The sequence below is a fragment of the Brienomyrus brachyistius genome, unplaced genomic scaffold (assembly GCF_023856365.1).
Source record: "Brienomyrus brachyistius isolate T26 unplaced genomic scaffold, BBRACH_0.4 scaffold53, whole genome shotgun sequence".
In the NCBI taxonomy this organism is placed as follows: domain Eukaryota; kingdom Metazoa; phylum Chordata; class Actinopteri; order Osteoglossiformes; family Mormyridae; genus Brienomyrus; species Brienomyrus brachyistius.
In genome coordinates, this window is record NW_026042328.1 from 1,848,665 (window position 1) to 1,865,351 (window position 16,687).

The 16,687-nt window shown below is 50.4% G+C and overlaps 1 protein-coding gene across 6 annotated transcripts in view; it reads right to left on the minus strand.

The window, feature by feature from the left end:
• The window catches only part of hecw1b (HECT, C2 and WW domain containing E3 ubiquitin protein ligase 1b), a 65,690-nt gene that overhangs the window by 21,392 nt on the left and 27,611 nt on the right, over nt 1-16,687 (minus strand). For all 6 annotated transcript variants that reach the window (XR_007387109.1, XR_007387110.1, XR_007387108.1 and 3 more), the window contains 6 exons: nt 15,104-15,273; nt 8,819-8,961; nt 7,442-7,542; nt 5,609-6,991; nt 2,972-3,067; nt 1,432-1,582 (listed from right to left, as the gene is read on the minus strand). Coding sequence is in view for 3 of the 6 variants with exons in the window: in XM_049000841.1 (XP_048856798.1) it covers nt 1,432-1,582; nt 2,972-3,067; nt 5,609-6,991; nt 7,442-7,542; nt 8,819-8,961; nt 15,104-15,273 (2,044 nt within the window). In the remaining 3 variants the exon portion in view is untranslated. The remainder of the gene's footprint in view (nt 1-1,431; nt 1,583-2,971; nt 3,068-5,608; nt 6,992-7,441; nt 7,543-8,818; nt 8,962-15,103; nt 15,274-16,687) is intronic.

Here is a 16,687-nt window from a genome sequence, read left to right on the forward strand (position 1 = left end):
CCCCCCTCCACCTAACTTTACACTTGGCACAATGTAGTCAGGCAAGTACCGTTCTCCTGGCAACCGCCAAACCCAGACTTATCCATCAGATTGCCAAACAGAGAAGCGTGATTCATCACTTCACAGAACACATTTCCACTGCTCTAGAGTCCAGTGGCAGTGTGCTTTACACCACTGCATCCAACGCTTTACATCACACTTGGTGATATAAGGTTTAGTTGCAGCTGTTCTGCCATGGAAACCCTTTCATTAAGTTCTCTACACACTGTTCTTGAGCTAATCTGGAGCTCACACAAAGTTTGTAGCTATTGACTCTGCAGACAGGTGGTGACTTCTGCACACTGTGTGCCTCAACATGCGTTGTCCCCGCTCTGGGATTTTACGTGGCCTACCACTTCATGGCTGAGTTGCTGTTGAATTGCTTCCACTTCGTTATAATACCACTAACAGTTGACCGTGGAATATTTAGTAGCGAGGAAATTTCACGAATGGCCTTATTGCACGGGTGGCTTCCTCTCACGATACCACACTGTCATGCCTTACACATCGAATCCTCCCGTGTGCCACGCCCCCTCGCTACCTCGTGTGGAATCCTCGTGTTACCAGCTGTTTCTCGTTGTTGTTAATTAGTCCTGTGCATTTAAGTCTGCGCTCAAGTATGATTCCCCAGTCCGGTCATTAACATTGTGTTGTTGTTGTCGTGGTCCCGAGTGTTTCATCCGCATTAAATCCCGTGTTTACCCGACTCCCAGACTCCTGCGCCTGATTCCGTGGTCCATTGCCCATGTGATCCATAACACACACTTGAATTCACTGAGCTCCTTAGAGCAACCCATTCTTTTGCAAATGTTTGTTGAAGCAGTCTGCATGGCTAGGCCATTGATTTTATACACTTATTGCTATGGAAGTGATTAGAACACCTAAATTTAATGATTTGGAGGGGAGTCCAAATAACCCGTCTCACTCTGTCCTGTGCTTTGCACTGTATTTCATGAAGCCCTCACCCACCCACCCACACTCACACCCACCCACCCACACTCACACCCACACAGATGGCCAGACATTGAAACTCACAGATACTCAGAGCCAAGAGCACTGCGCAGTCAGCACTGATACATTTTGCTGAACACCTTTCTCAGTTTTCCTGCTGAATAACCGTAAGATGTATCCTGAGTAAAAGAACAGGTGCAGTCCCAATCTCAACCTCTAGGCTGCAGCAAAGAGTCTAAGTTGTGGGCTTATAGCACGTGCTGTTCATAACAGATGCAACACGATTCTTTGGGTGACTCCAGACGCATTTTTATTGGGGTACTTATTTCTCGAGAATCTGAACTTGTGTCAGTGAAATATTATGCCTGTGTCCACGAGCGCCAATCCCCCCCCGGCACCCTGGGGAGGGGGGCCATGCACCCACACCCTGCTGGACCTCACCTGCGGTTCAGCTGCTCCATCTGCTGCATGGAGCCGGAGCGGTGCAGACCCTCGGCCATGGCAGCCGCCGTGGGCCTCTGCCAGGTGGTGGTGCGGTTGACATGGTCCACGTAAAACACGCGACCATGGCTGTCGATACGCGCCTCCCAGTCTGGCGGGGGGAGGCAAAGGAGGCAAAATGATCTGGTTATTCGTTCTTTTGTGAGGAACATAGCATAGTGAAGCACAGCCTGATGATGATTATTGGCGACGGCACGATGACAGCGAGTCAGATAAAGTACACAAAATGTTATCTGCATGAGCAGAAGAGAACCCGGCATACACACTGCTCAGGGAGAATAAGGAAGATGCTGGGGGAGTGTCTCAGACAGAAGGCAAGGTAGCCATTAAGAGGAGGGTGTTCTGCTGTCCAGCTGCCACTGCCATGGAGACAGGCAGGAAAGTCGAGCCCAGCTGAACTCAAAAGGACATCATACATCAGCATGCAAGGGCTTTTCACCTATAGAATTACAGGTGCACATTACTCGCTCAATCAGAGCAGAGCACAAGCATCTTTTTTTAAAGTGCTCTTATGCATTACTTCAAATGAAATGATTTTCAACATCTTTATAGTTTTTCACATTTACCTTAAACTTCTCCATAATATATATTGTAGTGAAGTAGCTATTGTCACTGTCATTATTGCAATGATCTATATCCTGTGACGAACTGGCATCCCATCCAGGGTGTCCCCTGCCCTGTGCCCTATGATGGACCGGCATCCCGTCCAGGGTGTCCCCTGCCCTGTGCCCTGTGATGGACTGGCATCCCATCCTGGGTGTCCCCTGCCTTGTGCCCTGTGATTGACTGGCATCCCATCCAGGGTGTCCCCTGCCCTGTGATGGACTGGCATCCCGTCCAGGGTGTCCCCTGCCCTGTGCCCTGTGATGGACTAGCATCCCGTCCAGGGTGTCCCCTGCCCTGTGATGGACTGGTATCCCATCCTGGGTGTCCCCTGCCTTGTGCCCTGTGATTGACTGGCATCCCATCCAGGGTGTCCCCTGCCCTGTGCCCTGTGATGGACTAGCATCCCGTCCAGGGTGTCCCCTGCCCTGTGATGGACTGGCATCCCGTCCAGGGTGTCCCCTGCCCTGTGATGGACTAGCATCCCGTCCAGGGTGTCCCCTGCCCTGTGATTGACTGGCATCCCATCCAGGGTGTCCCCTGCCCTGTGCCCTGTGATGGACTAGCATCCCGTCCAGGGTGTCCCCTGCCCTGTGATGGACTGGCATCCCGTCCAGGGTGTCCCCTGCCCTGTGATGGACTGGCATCCCATCCACTCGTTGTGAATCCCACATTAGAGCAGCACCCACCCCACAACCCATCAGACATGCTGGTTCTAAGAGGAGCCAAGTGTGCAGCAAGGAGCAACAGAAGAGAATGACACAATGCGGTGAGAAGGAGGATGAGGCAAACCCCCCCGCCCCCAAGGTCTGACCAATGGCAGCAAGGACAGGAGCAAGGCCCCCGGGGGGCCAGCAGGAGCTACAGGAGAGCTTACTTGGTGGCAATGGCTCGTCTATAGTTGGATAATGATGGGGATCGGGTCGCAAAGTTGGGAGCTGGCGGACTGGTGGGTGACTGCATGGCAAATCGCCTATGAACGAAAAAAGATCAAACGTCAGACTGAAGTAAAATGAGAAATTGGGAGGATTCATGCAAAACCAAAGCTAATAAGCTGAAATAAGCCACAGGGGTCCAGCATCTCTTCCGCTCTCACCAGGAGAGATTATCTAACTGAGAAGCTGAAAGCAGCTAAATGCACGTGGCGTTACTGAAGTCTGACAACATCGCCTCCGTCAGGAGACTCACTGGCAACAGCAAGATGAGAATAAAGCCGCTCTTGTTAGTGTGGCACCCCCACCAGCAAAATAAGGGGACGCTCCTGTTTCTGTGGAAATGGTGTCACTCAAAGGACAGGCTTAAGTGTCTACAGGTGTGCCTTTGCACTTCAAAGAGGAGCTAGGGCTTACACTGGATCCTCAAAGAGAAACTAGGGCTTACACTGGATCCTCAAAGAAAAACTAGGGCTCACACTGGATCCTCAAAGAGAAACTAGGGCTTACACTGGATCCTCAAAGAGAAACTAGGGCTCACACTGGATCCTCAAAGAGAAACTAGGGCTCACACTGGATCCTCAAAGAGGAACTATGGCTCACAGTGGATCCTTAAAGAGAAACAAGGGCTCACACTGGATACTCAAAGAGGAATTATGGCTCACACTGGGTCATCAAAGAGGAGCTGTGGCTCACACTGGATCCTCAAACAAAAGCTATGGCTCACACATGATCATCAAAAGGGGAGCTATGGATAGCACTCGATCCTCAAAGAGGAGTTATGGCTCACACTGGGTCATCAAAGAGGAGCTGTTGCTCACACTGGATCCTCAAAGAAAAACTATGGCTCACACAGGATCCTCAAAGAGGAGTTATGGCTCACACTGGGTCATCAAAGAGGAGCTGTGGCTCACACTGGATCCTCAAAGAAAATCTATGGCTCACAGTGGATCCTCAAAGAGGAACTATGGCTCACAGTGGATCCTTAAAGAGAAACTAGGGCTCACACTGGATACTCAAAGAGGAATTATGGCTCACACTGGGTCATCAAAGAGGAGCTGTGGCTCACACTGGATCCTCAAACAAAAGCTATGGCTCACACATGATCATCAAAAGGGGAGCTATGGATAGCACTCGATCCTCAAAGAGGAGTTATGGCTCACACTGGGTCATCAAAGAGGAGCTGTGGCTCACACTGGATCCTCAAACAAAAGCTATGGCTCACACATGATCATCAAAAGGGGAGCTATGGATAGCACTCGATCCTCAAAGAGGAGTTATGGCTCACACTGGGTCATCAAAGAGGAGCTGTGGCTCACACTGGATCCTCAAAGAAAATCTATGGCTCACAGTGGATCCTCAAAGAGGAACTATGGCTCACAGTGGATCCTTAAAGAGAAACTAGGGCTCACACTGGATACTCAAAGAGGAATTATGGCTCACACTGGGTCATCAAAGAGGAGCTGTGGCTCACACTGGATCCTCAAACAAAAGCTAAGGCTCACACATGATCATCAAAAGGGGAGCTATGGATAACACTGGATCCTCAGAGAGGCACTATGGCTTACATTGGATCCTCAAAGAAAAGCTATAGCTCAGTGGTTCCTTGAAGAGGAGCTATGGGTGGATCCTGAAAACCTGAAGACAGCGAACAATGACAAAGACGACAGTACAAAGATACACACGGGGGAAAAATAGTTATGGTGGCGCCAAACACTGGCTCAAATCCATTAAAAGGTGTGAATGGAACAAAGCAATCAATCAGCTCTCTGTCATTAGCTGCGGACAGCGAAGAAATGGGCCATTTTATTATTTAATCGTTAGGAATCAGCTGTACTTAGTTTTACAGCTGATTTCGACATAATTTACATGGACATTTAATTCAGAGAAACTTTTTTTTCCGAAGGAATTCATGGGTCAGTGTATTCATTTAGGTAAGTATATAAAGGTTGAAGGAACAATTATATAAAAAATAGTATTTTTGCAAAAATAATTTACTTCTGGAAAACATAAAGCGTCAAAATACTGGTGAAAAATATGTACCAGTCTCTCCACCTAATTTGTTCCCTTAAATCGGTTCACAAAATCAAAGAATAAAAAACACAGATATTTATACCTTTAGGGGGAAATGACTGCCTGTTGCAGATCAGCACAGGGCTCAGGGCTGTTCGGTGGTATATAGAGAGTATATAGGGAGTATATAGAGAGTATATAGAGAGTATCCTTCAGATAAAAGTAACACGTGATGCACGGCACTGATAAAAAGTGTAAATGGCTACTTTATCTTTACACAGTAACCCGCTATGCCTGCGACAGGTCAGGGTGGAATTACAAACGTCTAAAAAAGTAACACATTTGCATGAAAAAATAAAGCTAACAACTGCACAGCTACTACTGGGAAAGGATGAATAAAGGTGAAAAGGAAAGAAAGAGATGGAAGAAAATGGATGGATATCGGACACATTCAAGTAGAAAAAAATATCATACATGAAACAAACTGTTTGCAAATGGAAATGCTGGGTACTCTTCTTCAGGGACAGGTGGCAGTAGTACCAGGACACAGTAGTCATGTGACCGCTCACCTCGGCCCCGCCCACTGGGCCCTGCCTCCGGCAACACCATGCTCCCGTTGGTGTTCTGTGAGCTCTCCCCCTGCCACTGCACTGGGCCGTTGCCGGACTCCCGTGTCTCGGGACTTAGCGTGGAGTCTGCCGCTGACTCGAAGGCACTGTTCTCCTCCTCTTCCTCCTCCTCATCCTCCTCCTGTGACGAAAAGACAGTGCTCCCCGACAGGTGAGCGCTATCCACTGAAGAGAAGCGAGTGTGGCTGCAGAGCCGCCTCCGGCCCTCGTAGCCCGAGTTGCTGTAGCAGGAGGTGCTGTAGCAGGAGGTGCTGTAACAGGAGGTGCTATAGCAGGAAGCGTCACACAGGTCGCACTCATCCCCCAGGCCCCTGGGGCCTCCCGCCTCGCCCTCGCTGCCATGGCATGGCCCCGCTCTCTCCAGCAGCTGGTTCAGGTCGGAGAGGTGCTCAATGGACAGACTGCGGGGCAGCGTCCTCCTGGGGCAGGGCTGCAGGGTATCAGTGGATTCTGAGTCATCCATGGCCTCTGTGCCATCCAGAGTCGCTTCCTGGGGCTCAGAATCGGGTGCATTATCCTCTGGCCCTTCCCCATCCTCTGCTCCTGCCTCATCCCCAGCCCCCTCCCCATCCTCAGGCCCAGCCCCATCCCCAGGTCCCGCCGCCTCCCCCAGCGGGGGCTCCGGGATGCCCAGCTCAGGGGAGGCCTTGCCATCACTCTGGGCAGAGGGCAGGCTGTGCAGGAGGTGGTGGATGCGGATGTAGTGGCTCCTGGGCGTCTCCGGCTCACTGCAGGCTGACGCGATCACTGTCTCCAGCTCGGACACCGGCAGTGAACACGGTCTGCCCTTGCGCCGGGGGACGCTCCTCATGCGCGGAAGGGTGCCAGCTCCCTCTCCCTCCCCGTCCCCCTCCTCAGCCTGCGGGGGGAGCTCTGCCACCATTTCTCCATCCACCATGTCCCAGGAACTATCAGGGGGGATGTCAGCAGGCCCCTCGGCCCCTTCCTGGATTCCAGCCTCCTTAGGAGTGGCCCCCAGCTGATCAGCAGGGACTTGGCTATTTGCCTCCGGGGCCTCACTGCTCTCAGGTGGGACCTCTGTGGGGGGGGCACCTACCCCATCAGCCGCCCTCCCTGGTGCCTCCTCTGGCTCCGGGTGGTCACCAGAAGTTTGTACTTCGGGGGCCCCAGTCGCCACGTTGCCAGCCTCGCCCCCCAAAGAGGCCCTGTCTGCAGGCAGCTCAGGGGCCTCGGGCCCCAAGCTCACGGCATCCTGGTCCTGGGATTCCTGGACTACCTGCATCGCTGCTGCCCCCTGTTGTCCAGCTGCAGAAGTGGGGGGGGCGCAGTCTGCTTCCGTACTCAGGGATGTGTCCTCGTCATCTGTTGGGGATGGGGGGGCACCACGACAGTAAGTAATGCTCTGCATAAACCATGTTCGACAGATCGCACATGCCACTGCCACGCATACCTGCATTTATGCACAACTGATGCTAACGAGGGTCCTGGCACTAATGGGAATGGGGTGGCTAGGTGATTCTGACTAGAGCCTTGGTGGCTGGTTAACGCTAACGAGGGCCCTGGTGGCTGGCTAACGCTAACGAGGACCCTCGTGACTAGCTGCCATTAATGGGGATAAGGTGGCCAGCTGACACTATCTAGGGCCCTGGCGCTAATGGGGATGGGGTGCCTAGCTCATGCTGACTATGGCCCAGGAGGCTAGCTAATGCTTGGGGATGCATTGGCTAGCTGGTGCTAAAGCGGGTCCCAGCAGTTAGCTGATGCTATTGGGCACTCGGAGGCTAGCTGATGCTGACAGGGATGTGGTGCCACCTGGATGGATGGAGGATGTTATCTCAAAGCGGAACTGCAGCTGGCCGCTGACGTGCTCCGTCGGCATCCTGCGGCCCAGGGTGTAGCTGACGACGCGGTCTCTGTGTGGGGGCAGAGGGGTATATTCTTTGTGTCAAATGAAAGGCGCGGAGGATGAATATAGACAAAGATAATAACGTGATAATATTTCAGTGACAGATGGTCACATTTACAATGGTGTGGGCCACATGCAGACGCTTTTACATGTATGTAACAGCTGTAAAATGGTGTGGGCCACATACAGACGCTTTTACATGTATGTAACAGTTGTACAATGGTGTGGGCCACATGCAGACGCTTTTACATGCATGTAACAGCTATACAATGGTGTGGGCCACATGCAGACGCTTTTACATGTATGTAACAGCTGTACAATGGTGTGGGCCACATGCAGACGCTTTTACATGTATGTAACAACTGTACAATGGTGTGGGCCACATGCAGATGCTTTTACATGTATGTAACAGCTGTACAATGGTGTGGGCCACATGCAGACGCTTTTACATGTATGTAACAACTGTACAATGGTGTGGGCCACATGCAGACGCTTTTACATGTATGTAACAGCTTTACAATGGTGTGGGCCACATGCAGACGCTTTTCCATGTATGTAATAGTTGTACAATGGTGTGGGCCACATGCAGATGCTTTTACATGTATGTAACAGCTGTACAATGGTGTGGGCCACATGCAGACGCTTTTACATGTATGTAACAACTGTACAATGGTGTGGGCCACATGCAGACGCTTTTACATGTATGTAACAGCTTTACAATGGTGTGGGCCACATGCAGACGCTTTTCCATGTATGTAATAGTTGTACAATGGTGTGGGCCACATGCAGACGCTTTTACATGTATGTAACAGATGTACAATGGTGTGGGCCACATGCAGACGCTTTTACATGTATGTAACAGTTGTACAATGGTGTGGGCCACATGCAGACGCTTTTACATTTACATATGTGAGTTTTATGAATTAGTGAGTGTGACAGTCAGATAGAGTGTGAGATGCCAGATGAGTGAGAGCTGGCGGCCCTGCGTGTGTTTAGCGCGGATCCCCGAGTGTCACGCCGGATGCGTGAGAGCTGGTATCCCTGCGTGTGTTTAGCGCGGATCCCCGAGTGTCACGCCGGATGCGTGAGAGCTGGTATCCCTGCGTGTGTTTAGCGTGGATCCCCGAGTGTCACGCCGGATGCGTGAGAGCCGGCGGCCCTGCGTGTGTTTAGCGCGGAACCCCGAGTGTCACGCCGGATGATTGAGAGCCGGCGGCCCTGCGTGTGTTTAGCGCGGAACCCCGAGTGTCACGCCGGATGCCCCCAGCTCTGCCCACTCGCACCCGATGGCGTGCTTCTCCAGTAGCCTCTGCACCGGCATGGACAGCCTGCCCAGGAAGCGCTTGATGATAGGCCGGCTCTTGGCGAACTTGTCCTTCACCTCGATCTCCAGCACGTCTGTGGGCAGGGACACGAAGCTGAAGCGCTGGGAGGCGGGAAGAAAGCGACAAAACAAAGGCGGGATTAATGGAGGAGGGGCTAGGATGGAAACCATCATTGGCGTGCGCTAAGGGGTTTCCCTGCCATGACCCCTACGCTTTCCAATGGTGACCGAGCGAGAGCTGACCAAGGTGTTGAGCAGCACTCAGCCCCAGGCAGCAGAAGGAAACACAGAGAAGGACGCAGAGAGCGTGCTCATGCATGAGGGCTCCAGAAGGCCAAACTCGACAATGGGAGACAGCCGGGCCAAACATCAGTAACAAATCACAGCTTTATATTCAACCAGGGGGCCAGCCGACACTGTGAGTCTGGGAGGGAGGGCAACGTCAGCTGTCAGGGCTGACTGAAGCTACTTTGGAGAGGGTGGCTATTCTTGGATTCCCAGAGCGTGAACCGTGACTCCATCAGCTCAGCTGCAGGTCTGGGAGGGTAGGCCTGCCTGCACTCCAAGCGTGGCTCCCCTGTCCCTGAATGTCATCTGCGGCCTGCAATGGCCTCTGTGTGGCCAGTCATCGCTGTGCCCGAGCAGGCCAAGGCTCCCAGGTACACAGGATTTCCCCCGCAGCCCACCCGGGCTCTCATTGGTTCTCCTCTGTCACCTGACAGCTTTGGCTGCCATGGTTATTCCAGTAACACCCCCAATAAACCCCCATGTTCAGCTGCAGCCTGGGGTTTGCTTTTGAGGGGTTGATACAACAAAGGCTGGAAGGAATATGGATGTATAAATCTGTAATATCTACTGTAGATGTGTGTTTTTAATTTAAGTCATTCTCAAAGTTCAAGATGCCAAGATGGAGAGAAAATAAATATTAAACAGTAACCCCAAGTGCTGCACCGAGAAAAGCAAATACTGTCAGCTAATAAGAAGTAAACACTGAACTTCAGGGTGTGGGCCAGTGCAAATAAAAGAGCTGAACAAACAGCACAGAGGGGGTGTGCTGACACAGAAAGGGGGGGGTGCAGGCACCCCAGGGCGAGGCAGTCGGGTGACGAGGATGCCTAGCTGGCCGTGGCGTAAAACTCCCCACACGGTATTCTGTCAGGCCGGGATCTGAAAACTGACCTGCATGAAGTGAAGGGGGGGGTGGGGGTACGGTGATCTGGGAGGTGCGCTGCAGCTGAAAGTGAACTCTCGCTGAATCAGGCCTTTGGCCATGAAGGAGCCAGCGTTGTGGCCTCTTCGGGGGGGCTGGATACTGCTGGGGGCTTGATGAAGGACCACAGTGCTCAGGGCTGTCTGAGGGCACAGATGCAGAGCCCAATGGGATGGAAGAAATGAAGCGTGCCTTTAGCAGGAGGCTACGGGGGTGCTGGGAGGAGGTGCTGGAAGGAGAACTGGTAGAATGTGCGGGGAGGTGATGCTAGCAGCAGAGCTGGTAGAAGGTCTTGGAAAGTGATCAGCTTTCAGTCCTCAGACCCAATAATGTGTATCACCATCCAATGCATTGATGTCAGTCCTCTATGGCATTTTAGTGTACAATGACGAGATGCATGCCATCCATCCATCCATCCACCTATCCATCCATCCTGCTTGGCTGGGACATGATCACTTTAAGCCTGAAGCCTACCCCAGGAAGCACTAGACACCATGCATAGGGCAGTGTTTGATGGTGTTCTGACATGAAATGTCAGATGAAAACATTTCCTTTCTTAGCAGATTTATTTATTCAAAGTATTAATCTTCTCAAGCTACACTGCAGAGGAGACCAACACCAGGGATCTGTAAAGAGAGTGGTAAGATGCATTAAAGAGAGGGGTGGTGCTCTATAAAGAGAGGGGTGGTGCTCTATAAATAGACAGGTGGTGTTCTATAAAGAGACAAGTGGTGCTCTATAAAGAGAGGGGTGGTGTTCTATAAAGTGTGAGGTGGTGTTCTATAAATAGACAGGCAGTGTTCTATAAAGAGAGGAGTGGGGCTCTATAAAGTGTGGGGCTCTATAAAGAGAGGGGTGGTGCTCTATTAAGTGTGGGACACTTCTCTATAAAGTGTGGGGGACTTCTCTATAAAGAGACAGGTGGTGCTCTTTAAAGAGAGGGGTGGTGTTGTATAAAGAGACAAGTGGTGCTCTATAAAGAGAGGGTGGTGTTCTATAAAGTGTGAGGTGGTGTTCTGTAAATAGATAGGTGGTGCTCTATAAAGAGAGGGGCGGTGTTCTATAAAGAGACAGGTGGTGCTCTATAAAGAGACAGGTGGTGTTCTATAAAGAGACAGGTGGTGCTCTATAAAGAGAGGGGCGGTGTTCTACAAAGAGACAGGTGGTGTTCTATAAAGAGACAGGTGGTGCTCTATAAAGAGAGGTGTGGTGTATAAAGAGACAAGTGGTGCTCTATAAAGAGAGGGGTGGTGTTCTATAAAGTGTGAGGTGGTGTTCTATAAATAGACAGGCAGTGCTCTATAAAGAGAGGAGTGGGGCTCTATAAAGTGTGGGGCTCTATAAAGAGAGGGGTGGTGCTCTATTGAGTGTGGGACACTTCTCTATAAGGTGTGGGGGACTTCTCTATAAAGAGACAGGTGGTGCTCTTTAAAGAGAGGGGTGGTGTTGTATAAAGAGACAAGTGGTGCTCTATAAAGAGAGGGTGGTGTTCTATAAAGTGTGAGGTGGTGTTCTGTAAAAAGACAGGTGGTGCTCTATAAAGAGAGGGGCGGTGTTCTATAAAGAGAGGAGTGGTGCTCTATTAAGTGTGGGACACCTCTATAAAGCGTGGGGCTCTATAAAGAGAGGGGTGGTGCTCTATAAAGTGTGGGGCTCTATAAAGAGAGGGGTGGTGCTCTATTAAGTGTGGGGCACTTCTCTATAAAGTGTGGGGGACTTCTCTATAAAGAGACAGGTGGTGCTCTATAAAGAGAGGGGTGGTGCTCTATAAAGTGTGGGGCTCTATAAAGAGAGGGGTGGTGCTCTATTAAGTGTGGGGCACTTCTCTATAAAGTGTGGGGGACTTCTCTATAAAGAGACAGGTGGGGCTCTATAAAGAGAGGGGTGGAGCTCTGTTAAGTGTGGGACACCTCTATAAAGTGTGGGGCTCTATAAAAAGAGGGGTGGTGCTCTATAAAGTGTGGGGCTCTATAAAGAGAGGGGTGGTGCTCTATTAAGTGTGGGGCACTTCTCTATAAAGTGTGGGGGACTTCTCTATAAAGAGACAGGTGGTGCTCTATAAAGAGAGGGGTGGTGCTCTATAAAGTGTGGGGCTCTATAAAGAGAGGGGTGGTGCTCTATTAAGTGTGGGGCACTTCTCTATAAAGTGTGGGGGACTTCTCTATAAAGAGACAGGTGGGGCTCTATAAAGAGAGGGGTGGTGCTCTGTTAAGTGTGGGACACCTCTATAAAGTGTGGGGCTCTATAAAAAGAGGGGTGGTGCTCTATAAAGTGTGGGGCTCTATAAAGAGAGGGGTGGTGCTCTATTAAGTGTGGGGCACTTCTCTATAAAGTGTGGGGGACTTCTCTATAAAGAGACAGGTGGTGCTCTATAAAGAGAGGGGTGGTGCTCTATAAAGTGTGGGGCTCTATAAAGAGAGGGGTGGTGCTCTATTAAGTGTGGGGCACTTCTCTATAAAGTGTGGGGGACTTCTCTATAAAGAGACAGGTGGGGCTCTATAAAGAGAGGGGTGGAGCTCTGTTAAGTGTGGGACACCTCTATAAAGTGTGGGGCTCTATAAAAAGAGGGGTGGTGCTCTATAAAGTGTGGGGCTCTATAAAGAGAGGGGTGGTGCTGTATTAAGTGTGGGGCACTTCTCTATAAAGTGTGGGGCTCTATAAAGAGAGGGGTGGTGCTCTATTAAGTGTGGGGCACTTCTCTATAAAGTGTGGGGGACTTCTCTATAAAGAGAGGGGCGGTATTCTATAAAGAGAGGGGTGGGGTTCTATAAAATGTGGGGCTCTATAAAGAGAGGGGTGGGGCTTATTTTTCCATGTGTCATTTCAGTTTCTGTACAGAGGCTGCAGTCTGCTTCCAGCTGGACATCCAGCTGAAGCACAGAAAGATGATTAACCCAGCCCCCCCCCCCCCCCCCCCCATGGCCAGTAATGTGACCCTGAGGTGAGAACTGAACCCTCCTGTGCCGGTTTGTATGGACGTGCTGCATGGCAATCACAAAGGACAGGGCTGCGGAGAAAGAGGAACAAAAAATACGGTGGGGTGGGGGCGTGTGGGGGGGTGCATTCTGTGTTTTAGCCGGTTATGGTCCTTTCAGCACGTGAGGACAGTAACAGCAGAGGTGCGTAAGACAGCAGTTACGCATGGACGCCCAAGGGTCTGCTGCATTATTCAAAGCCATTAATAGGGCTAAAAATAGACTATGATGGATCTCCCCCGGGGCTGGGAGGTGGGGGGGGTGCTATTTTTAGCCCCCAGTGGATGCAGGCTCCTCCAATCATACGACCTTGCAGCAAGTTGAGGCCGTTAGTCTTCGGTGGGACGAAGGCAGCGACGGTGCTGAATGACAAATGGGAGTGTCCAGTCACCCCCCTCCCGTCTCTCACAGAGACCCTGGCGCCACTGCACTGTCCCCACGGAGACGCTGTGCCTTTAAGCTCACAAACATCCCGTCACCGTGGAGACACTCAGCATGCTTGTCACCATGGAGATGCTGACACTGCCTTTTCTTCTTAACCCCTTGTTTCCCGTGCCCCATGACGCAGCCCAAAGACATGTTGGCTGAGACACCAAGCTAATTACAGTGTGGTTAACAGCTTAACATGCTAGAGACAATCCCAGCATTCCTGACAGTAGATGACGTTACAGACAGATTCTCAGGCTGCCTCAATGTGAGCCTCAATGCTGCCTCTGCTCTGTGTGCTCTGTGCAAATCCCACAGCACATGTCTGCCTGCGGTTTGCCCCACGCTGACTGGGATGCAGACCCCTGCCACCCTGTCTGTGTGTGTGTGTGTCTGTGTGTGTGTATATATATATATATATATATATATATATATATATATATATATATACACACAAGTCCACGATGGATGGATGAATGGTGCATATATATATATATATATATATATATATATATATATATATATATATATATATATATATATATATATATATATATATATATACACACACACTATTCATCCATCTATCGTGGACCTGCGGATCCAGAACCTATCCCAGAACCTATCCCGGAACCTATCCCAGAACCTATGCGCACAAGGCAGGGTAAAGCCCAGAATGGCCTTTCAACCCATCGCAGCCTCACGCACATGTAGGAAAAAAGACATGACAATGGTAGCCTCTGTGTCTCCTTATGCGAACTCCTCGTGAGGAACTTCTCAGATTATTATCATTGTTACTGTACAGAACGGGCAGCAGTAACATTTCTGTACACTGAAACAGTTTTATTAGAATGATATAGGGTTCATGCAGGTTTGTTTCCCTCATCTCACTGCTATTTCCAGGCTGTGTTCCAGTCAGAGAAGACGCAGTCAAGACCACAAGCGGCAGAATAGACCCCAAACTGTGGAGGCGGTCTTTCCACCTTCCAAAAAGCAGCCCTGTGTCCCACAGCCCCCCACCCCCTTCTCTAGTAACACCCCTCTGGCACGGCAGCGTGACACCCTCAACGTCACACATTACGCCCCGCTTAGCACCTCGATTCTGAGGGCTGGTGATGCAGTCTGGCCTGCACTCATCACGCAGACGGTCTGCAGACGCCTTGTAACAGCCAGTCCACATTCCGGCCAACACACATCACATCCTAACAAACACACACACTGACGCAGCTCACTGCATGCCGTGTTACTAGAAGCCGCGTCATTAAATCTCACCTTCCCAGATCACACTGTAACTGTTGACACTGTAACTGGGTCCCGCTCCCCTGTCCTCCTGGCCCTGCCTGTTGCCATGGAAACCCTGTTACCTACTTGAAATGAAGGTGCATCTCCAGGGGCTAATGCAGCCAGAGCAGCTGGCTGGAACGCACAGCTCCCACTGCAGCTGGGGGTGATTATGGGCCCGACACAGTGAACTGCATGTCGGAGGAGGGCAGAGACACAGCTCACCACAGCACCTTAATCAACACACATCTCAGGCCGGTACTAGCAGCAGGGGATTCCTGACCTGTCAGCACCATGGGACCAGAAGGCCAACCACATGAATTTACTATGGTAAAAACCAGAGTGCACTCACCTCCCTCTGCCACACGGGGTTGATGGTGTTGCAGACGATGCTGGAGCGCTTCTCCTGGCCGTGGTGGGGCAGGGCGGGGAAGATGCTGTGCTTGCCCGGGTGGATGGCGATCTTTAGGTAAGGGTCTGGGTTAAAGAACATGCCCTTCTTCAGCCCAACCGCCTGGAAGTCTGCAGCGGCAGAAGGAAGACAGATCACCACCCAGCACTCTTACAGAGCAAAGCTCTTCAGGTGCAAAGGATTATGGGAATCGGATGGGCATGGCGAGGAGGTAGAAGGGAGACAGCTCACTGCCCCGTGTTATTAAAGAGCAAAGATCTACAGGTGCAAAGGATTATGGGAATCTAATGGGCATGGAGAGGGGCCAGAAGGGGGACCACCCCACACTTTATACTCAGAGAAGCTCACCACCCAGAGCTCTTACAGGGCAAAGAGCTACAAGTACAAAGGATTATGGGATATTTCCACCAGTTTTAGAAAAAAACACAATACAAATGTTACATGGGCAGAAATGAGAGTAAAGTAAAGGTTCAACTGTATTCCAGTTTTTGGATTTATTTTGATCTGCTTCAAATTCTAAGTTCTTATTAGCTGCGGAACCAGAAAAAAGTTTTCAGAATATGACTCTGACTCTGAATATGACTCTGATTCTATTGCCGTTTTTGTCTCCATAAAGGCTCTCCTGTTTCTGGGTGTAAATGAGTTTATTCGCCCTGTTTTACTGCTGTTTATTAAGGATATAATAAAAGGATATAAAAAATAAAGAACTTTGCTGTTTGCCTCATGACCTCTTTGCTACAATATTTTATATATTTGACCTGCAACGGTAATAATTTATTATTAGTAATAATTTATTATTATTACTAAATCTGGCCAGCAAATCAATCTTTAATTTTTCATAGAATAAAAAAACGATGTAACGTTATTTCACTAATAAGAGTTTCGCTAGCAAAATTAGACAAAACTATGGATTGAATTTTCTGGGTATGCAGCAGGTTTGGACACGATAGCCCGTCCCACATCTGCTGATGCTACGGATCCAAACTCTGAGACCCGCTTGTTTGTGGAGCCAGTTTTTCTGGCCCAAGACCAGTTTTTTGTGCTGGACATGTGCAGAACCAGCTCTGGATTGGGAAGAAGCTCGGCACCGGCTCTGGCACCGTATTGGTGGAAACGGGGCATCAGTCTGGTTCTTCTCAAAAGACCAATTCCAGCAAGGACCCGTAGCTGTTGGCTTCATTCCTGTTAACCATCTTAGTATGAGGCAAACTGGCTTCATTTGGGAAGCCAGAGCTCTGACACTAAGGTCAGAATAATTCAGCTACTTTACATCGCAGCAAAGTGCCGCACCCTCTGGGCAAAAAGGCTCCAGACTGTACATCGCTAAACACAAACCGATAAAAACGAGCCAGTATCCTGGTCAGGGTCACCGGGCACAGGGTCAGCAGAAGGATAATCGTACCTCTCTGTCGCTGCATAGGTCTGCAATAACATTTATCACTAGGACTGCGACGGCTGCTGAAATTCACCTGCAGGCACTCCGGTGTACAGAGGAGGCACTGTACTGACAGCTGAGAGAGACCC